Source organism: Xenia sp. Carnegie-2017, unplaced genomic scaffold (genome assembly GCF_021976095.1).
Source record: "Xenia sp. Carnegie-2017 unplaced genomic scaffold, XeniaSp_v1 HiC_scaffold_25, whole genome shotgun sequence".
NCBI classification, from domain to species: Eukaryota; Metazoa; Cnidaria; class Anthozoa; order Malacalcyonacea; family Xeniidae; genus Xenia; species Xenia sp. Carnegie-2017.
The window spans coordinates 7,935,896-7,942,674 of record NW_025813488.1 but is presented as its reverse complement, the minus strand read 5'-3'; the positions used below and the strand labels follow the sequence as shown (position 1 = coordinate 7,942,674).

The 6,779-nt window shown below is 37.1% G+C and overlaps 1 protein-coding gene across 2 annotated transcripts in view; it reads left to right on the top strand.

Annotated features, from left to right (window-relative positions):
- The window catches only part of LOC124453689 (cadherin-23-like), a 38,148-nt gene that overhangs the window by 20,069 nt on the left and 11,300 nt on the right, over positions 1–6,779 (top strand). For both annotated transcript variants that reach the window (XR_006951162.1, XM_047004513.1), the window contains exons 28-38: positions 153–324; positions 393–682; positions 1,519–1,671; positions 1,796–1,964; positions 2,337–2,503; positions 2,729–2,863; positions 2,989–3,147; positions 4,280–4,454; positions 4,527–4,669; positions 5,153–5,336; positions 5,424–5,624. Coding sequence is in view for 1 of the 2 variants with exons in the window: in XM_047004513.1 (XP_046860469.1) it covers positions 153–324; positions 393–682; positions 1,519–1,671; positions 1,796–1,964; positions 2,337–2,503; positions 2,729–2,863; positions 2,989–3,147; positions 4,280–4,454; positions 4,527–4,669; positions 5,153–5,336; positions 5,424–5,624 (1,948 nt within the window). In the remaining variant the exon portion in view is untranslated. The remainder of the gene's footprint in view (positions 1–152; positions 325–392; positions 683–1,518; positions 1,672–1,795; positions 1,965–2,336; positions 2,504–2,728; positions 2,864–2,988; positions 3,148–4,279; positions 4,455–4,526; positions 4,670–5,152; positions 5,337–5,423; positions 5,625–6,779) is intronic.

Below are 6,779 nucleotides of genomic sequence, written 5' to 3'. Positions count from 1 at the left end.
GACAACTAGTAGTTGCGTATTTGTTAGCTACGTAAGAAAGCCTTTATGAAGGAAGAGCGGTTACAACCCAGATATGCGAGCTGAAATTTTACTTGTGCATGTATGATAATGAATGTATAGCAGCCTTTGTCATCGGTATCTCATGTTTGCAGGTGGCTGCGATGGATAATGATGGTTATTTCAACCAGTTGTCGTACAGCATTTTACCTGCATTGGATCACGGCAGTTTTTCAATCGACAACAGCTCTGGTCTCGTACGCACTGCTGTTGAACTGGACCGCGAGAGACAGGAGAAGCTCATATTGATCGTTGAAGCAAAGGACAGTAAGTTACTGTTTGTATGGGAATTAACTGCCTTAAATGTTATGTTTAAGTTTGCTTTTAACTTACAGACGGTATTTTCCAGCGAAAATCACAAGTCACTGTAGTAATTGATGTCATAGATTCAAATGACCACATTCCAGTGTTTACGGAGAGCAGTTACAATGCGACGATACCAGAGAATCTTGCTATTGGCTCTTCATTTCTTACTGTAAAAGCATATGACGTTGACGTCGGTTCTAACGCCTACTTTCAGTACCGTATCCTTGGTTACGAAGAAACGTTTGACATTTCCATTGATGGCGTTATCTCGACAAAAACTGTATTGGATTTTGAAAATATGACAACGTACACGTTTTTGGTAAGCGGAGACAGTTTTGTATGATGATACATTGTGAAGCATGAAAGATGGATAGAGTTATTTTGTGAAAGTTTTTTCGTCATTTGGAAACATTCATTGTCCGATTTTTGAGTAATGTACGACTAATTTTCATGTTTTCCATGGTGTCTAGTTTCCTTCATTCACCGTAGTTTTAGCTTTTATGTTTTCCATGGTGTCTAATTTTCTTCATTCACCGTAGTTTTAGCTTTTATGTTTTCCATGGTGTCTAGTTTTCTTCATTCACCATAGTTTTGGCTTTTATGTTTTCCATGGTGTCTAATTTTCTTCATTCACCGAAGTTTTAACTTCTATGTTTTCCATGGTGTCTAGTTTTCTTCATTCACCGTAGTTTTAGCTTTTATGTTTTCCATGGTGTCTAATTTCCTTCATTCACCGTAGTTTTAGGCCCCGTTTACACTATACCGGATTGCTATCGTAGCAGGTTGAATATTCTTTATATTAAAAGGCAGTGAAATTGTTCAACGTCAGAAACACAATCAAATAAACTAAATCTGTCAGCTTAATAAGCTTTTACTCCGAACAGTTACCCCTTTAAAGCAAGTGAAGATGTCGTGATCAGCGAGTCCGGTGTAGTGTAAACGCAGCCTTAGCTTTTACGTTTTCCATGGTGTCTAATTTTCTTCATTCACCGTAGTTTTAGCTTTTATGTTTTCCATGGTGTCTAGTTTTCTTCATTCACCATGGTGTTCTACTTTTCTCCTCCTCTACGAGAAATGCGAGCGCTGAAAAATTATCCACTGCGTAATCCTTCTTGCTCTTTTTATAAAACGTTCAAGGCATCCTTTCCTTTCAAGGTTGTTGCAAACGAAAGAAACAGTTCTGCTCAACCAAATGCGACGGTTACTGTTAACATTGAAGATGTGAACGAGTATAATCCTGTGTTTGATCAACCGCACTACTCCACAAATATTTCAGAAAATACTCCCAATGGAACTTTTGTTCTCAAGGTGACGACTCTTTTGTATTCTTTACGTTAAACGAAAGATGGAAATGATTATGAAGAAGATGCGTCATTGCAAGATTGAAAGACCTCGTGTTTTTGTTGTGTTTTTTTTTTATCTCATCCTGTAGGTGTCTGCAAATGATGCCGATGGCTACTATCATCAGATATCCTATTCTATCCTATTTGGAGACGATGACCGTTTTATGATCAATTCGACGACTGGAGTGATCGAGACTAAAGACGAATTAGATCGAGAGGTCAGATCGTCTTATACGCTCATCATACGTGGACAAGACGGTAAGTGTAATGATTAAAAACCATTCAAAAATATTTCTGGACTCTTTAAATGACCATATCCCTTTTAAAATGGTACAGTACATATCACATTGTCATCGTAATGACGATGTGAATAGACACTCGTCGACTTCATTCCATTTGTATCTCTTTTTTACGAATTTTCGTTTCATTTCACAGACTTATCAGTAAGATAACATATTTCTATGCTTCCCAAATATACAGTAGAATTGCCCAAAATCTCTACATTGAACGAAACTCAAGCTTTTATTACTGCGGTTGACTCCTCACCCCCAGTCCCCCCGTCTTGTATGCAAATGATCTCTTGTTCGACAAGAATCCTTGCACTACCAGTCTTGCCATTTATTTCTATAGATGGCCCGTCCCCAGGTCGCGTGGCCGAGACCATCGTGGTTGTGAACATCTTGGATATGAATGATCATGCTCCGACATTATTCCAGACGCATTATAGTGCATATGTGTTTGAAAATGCCGCCGTTAATTCTACTGTTTTGACGGTTTATGCGTCCGATTTAGACAAGGTTGGAAAGAAAATATTTATAATTTATTTACGAGAGCTACATGAGAAATTATGGTCGTAAACATTTTATTTTCTTATTCGGAATTCAACGACCAATTTCCCCTCTCCCTTTTCCCTTTTTTCTCGTGGTCTATCGCGAATGGATGGTTTTGATAGCAAGTAATTTTTCCTTGCAGAGACCATGTTGTATTTGTTTTCACGCTGTTTTTCACTTTAAAACATTAAGGGCAAGAACGGCGACTTTTCGTACGAGTTGGTCGGTTGTGATGGTTTGTTTTCTATCATAAAAATTGGAAATATTGGTGAAATTTTGGTCGATGGTGTTTTGGATTTTGAAAAGAACAAGACATTCCAGTTTCACGTGAGTCTTTCTCATTTCGTTACTTAGGACTTGACTTGATTTCTGAAACTGCTTGTTCTCATATATTAACATTCTGTGATGGGGCCAGCCCGCAAATTTGGGTCATTTCTGCGTATTGTTTTCAGGTTGTGGCCAAGGAAACCCTTACGTCAGAGCGGAGAGAATCGAACGCCTCCGTTGATGTCATCTTGATGGATGTGAATGATAACGCACCTGTTTTTGCAAAAGATTTTTACGAAGTTAGCGTTCAAGAATCTCCCAGATTTCCTCAGTCAGTTGGCACTGTAAGTTTGCATGCTTTATGAAGCAGAAAAAAAATATGAAAACATTCGTCTTTGGGATAATTTACATGATCATGCAGTAATCTACACAGCACCATGCTGCACATGGAAAAAACCTACTTCATATGATGCGATTATTTCATATGATGTGACTTTGGTCTGTATATCATTGTACAAATTCTGCTCTGGGCATTTGAGGATACACATCAGGAGCCGATTGCATGAAGTCTGGATAGCGTTTATTCATTGGATAGCAAAAATTTTCAAACTTATAAAAAAGGTGTTTATATTTTTCATATGACAAAAAAATTTCGTAACCTTCGAAACAACATTTTATTTCATTGATTGCTCAGTTCGAATCGTATGTTTTTTGCTTTTTAAAATGTTTTGTAAAAGCTTAGAAAAATTGCTATCCAGTGGATAGTAAAAATTTTCAAACTTTTAAAAAAGATGTTTTTATTTTTTTACGACAAAGAAATTTTGTAATCCTCGAAACAGTATTTTATTTCAGTGATTGCAAAGTTCAAATCATATATTTTTCTCTTATAAGAGATTTTTTTAACGTTGAGAAAAATTTGCTATCCAGTGGATAGCGCTATTCGGCCTTCGTGTAACCAGCCCCAAGATGCAAATGCTGCTTTGAGCATTTGTAGTTACAAATGAGAATGCCCACAACGATACAAAGGAGGATACACTTGAGGATAAAAAGTGTTTTTGTTTGCTTGGTCATGCATTCAGCATCGCCCAAAATAATTGTTCGGATACCCGCAATATTCGGAGTCGAGGTGTCTCGCAAATTTGGCTTCTTGCTTGAACGTTTACGACATATTGAATGCCAGGTTTTAAGTGTGCGAAGTTTTCCATGTAATGATTCAGGCTTTTCACTTTGACATGATTGCAGTTGAAAGAAAACAAGATTAAAAATAATCAAGCGCAAGCAGTGCGAGGGTGGAACACTCGCGACTTTCATAAGCTTCCAAAGCTCTTACCCGTGTTTAGTTCGCAGTGAGATTGGCCTTTGGTTTAGTTTTGACTCTGATTACTTCATTTCCAGCAAAAAATTATTATCTTACACGTACTCTTTCGTATGCGTATACCCACTTATACCCACTTATATACCTCTTTCCTTTTTAAGGCGACTGCGCACGACAAAGATTCCGAGAGATTCGGCGAAATAATCTACTCGATTTTCCAAGGAAATGAAAATGCCAACTTTACCATCGACAGCAAGACCGGAGAGGTGAAGACGGGCGCGGCCTTAAATCGAGAAATGAGAGACAGCTATTTGTTGACCATTGAAGCGCAAGATGGTAGGCAATGTCTTGATCAAACTTTATTGAGTTAATGTCGTATTGATATCCACACTGATATGTTTGTGTCAGGTGGTCTCCCTCCTCGTAAAGCCATATCCACAATGCTGGTGACTGTGACCGATAGCAATGAGGAGCCGCCGTATTTTGTCGATACACCATACACGGCAAGAATTGTTGAAAATACAGAGTATGTTTCATCTGTGATTTTTAAAGTAAGTGAAAACACAACTGCAGTGCGTTGAAGTACAACAGTCTTCCCATGTAAAACTTGTTTGAGGATTAATCAATTCATGAAGAAAACCTGAATTGGGAAGGGGGGGGGGTGTGGGCTCATAGTCATACATGCATGTTGTAATTCGTAGAAAACAATAGATTTCAAAGGAACTGAATACAGCATATCATTTATTTATGAATATGAGCCTACCCCCCCCCCCTCTCCCCCAATTTGCAATAGTACGGCAGCACTTGAACTGCTCTTCCTACAAAACCATCTCTTATTGATCACCTCGTCCCACTGAGTCAATTGACTTTATTAACACCGAGTACCTATATACCTGTTCTAATTTGTTCTTTCTAAAATTTATCTAAGAATCCTTTATACTTAGTAGCTTTTTCTGTTGCAAACCGGTTTTCTTTCAAGACATTTGGTTTAAATTATCTCTTATTGATTACTGCCAATCTTAACTCATTCACAGGTAAACGCAATTGATCCAGATCTAATGTCATTGAAATATAGTATGGAAAATAGTTCTAGTTTTGAAGTGGATTCCGTGTCTGGTGTCATTAGTGCAAACGGTCAGTTTGATCGTGAAACCCAATCGATTTACAATCTCACTGTCATTGCTGTTGATCAAGGTGGATTGAACGCTACTGCTCTAGGTACTTTAAGTTTCCATTTGTCGTTAAATGATTGCTTGCTTGCTTCCCCTCTATTTTCGTAACTGAATATTTATTCTTTCTGTTTAGTCATCATAACCGTCCAAGATGTAAATGACAACACACCTCAGTTCGCACACACTCCTTACCAAGTCAGTCTCTCCGACAACACAAGTATTGGAGTTGACGTTTTGAGAATACAAGCCATTGACCTTGACGCTGCTCATAACGGCGAGATAATCTATTTCCTAGTCGATACCGAAGGAAAGTTTCTTATTAACCAAACAACAGGTACCGTAACTGACTGACCACAGTATAACATACAATCTCTATGACTGACCACAGTATAACATACATTTTCTATGACTAACTACAGTATAACATACACTCTCTATGACTGACTAAAGTATAACATACATTCTCTATGACTGACTACAGTATAACATACAATCTCTATGATTGACTACAGTATAACATACAATCTCTATGACTGACCACAGTATAACATACAATCTCTATGACTGACCACAGTGTAAGATACAATCTCTATGACTGACTACAGTATAACATACAATCTCTGACTGACTACAGTATAACATACATTTTCTATGACTAACTACAGTATAACATACACTCTCTATGACTGACTAAAGTATAACATACATTCTCTATGACTGACTACAGTATAACATACAATCTCTATGATTGACTACAGTATAACATACAATCTCTATGACTGACCACAGTATAACATACAATCTCTATGACTGACTACAGTATAAGATACAATCTCTAGGACTGACTACACTATAACATACATTCTCTATGACTGACTACAGTATAACATACAATCTCTATGACTGACTACACTATAACATACATTCTCTATGACTGACTACAGTATAACATACAATCTCTATGACTGACTACAGTATAACATACAATCTCTATGACTAACTACAGTATAACATACAATCTCTACAACTGACTACAGTATAACATACAATCTCTACAACTGACTACAGTATAACATACAATCTCTACAACTGACTACAGTATAACATACAATCTCTACAACTGACCACAGTATAACATACAATCTCTATGACTGACTACAGTATAACATACAATCTCTACAACTGACTACAGTATAACATACAATCTCTACAACTGACTACAGTATAACATACAATCTCTACAACTGACTACAGTATAACATACAATCTCTACAACTGACCACAGTATAACATACAATCTCTATGACTGACTACAGTATAACATACAATCTCTATAACTGACTACAGTATAACATACAATCTCTACAACTGACCACAGTATAACATACAATCTCTATGACTGACTACAGTATAACATACAATCTCTACAACTGACTACAGTACAACATACAATCTCTATGACTGTCTACAATATAAAGTACAATCTCTA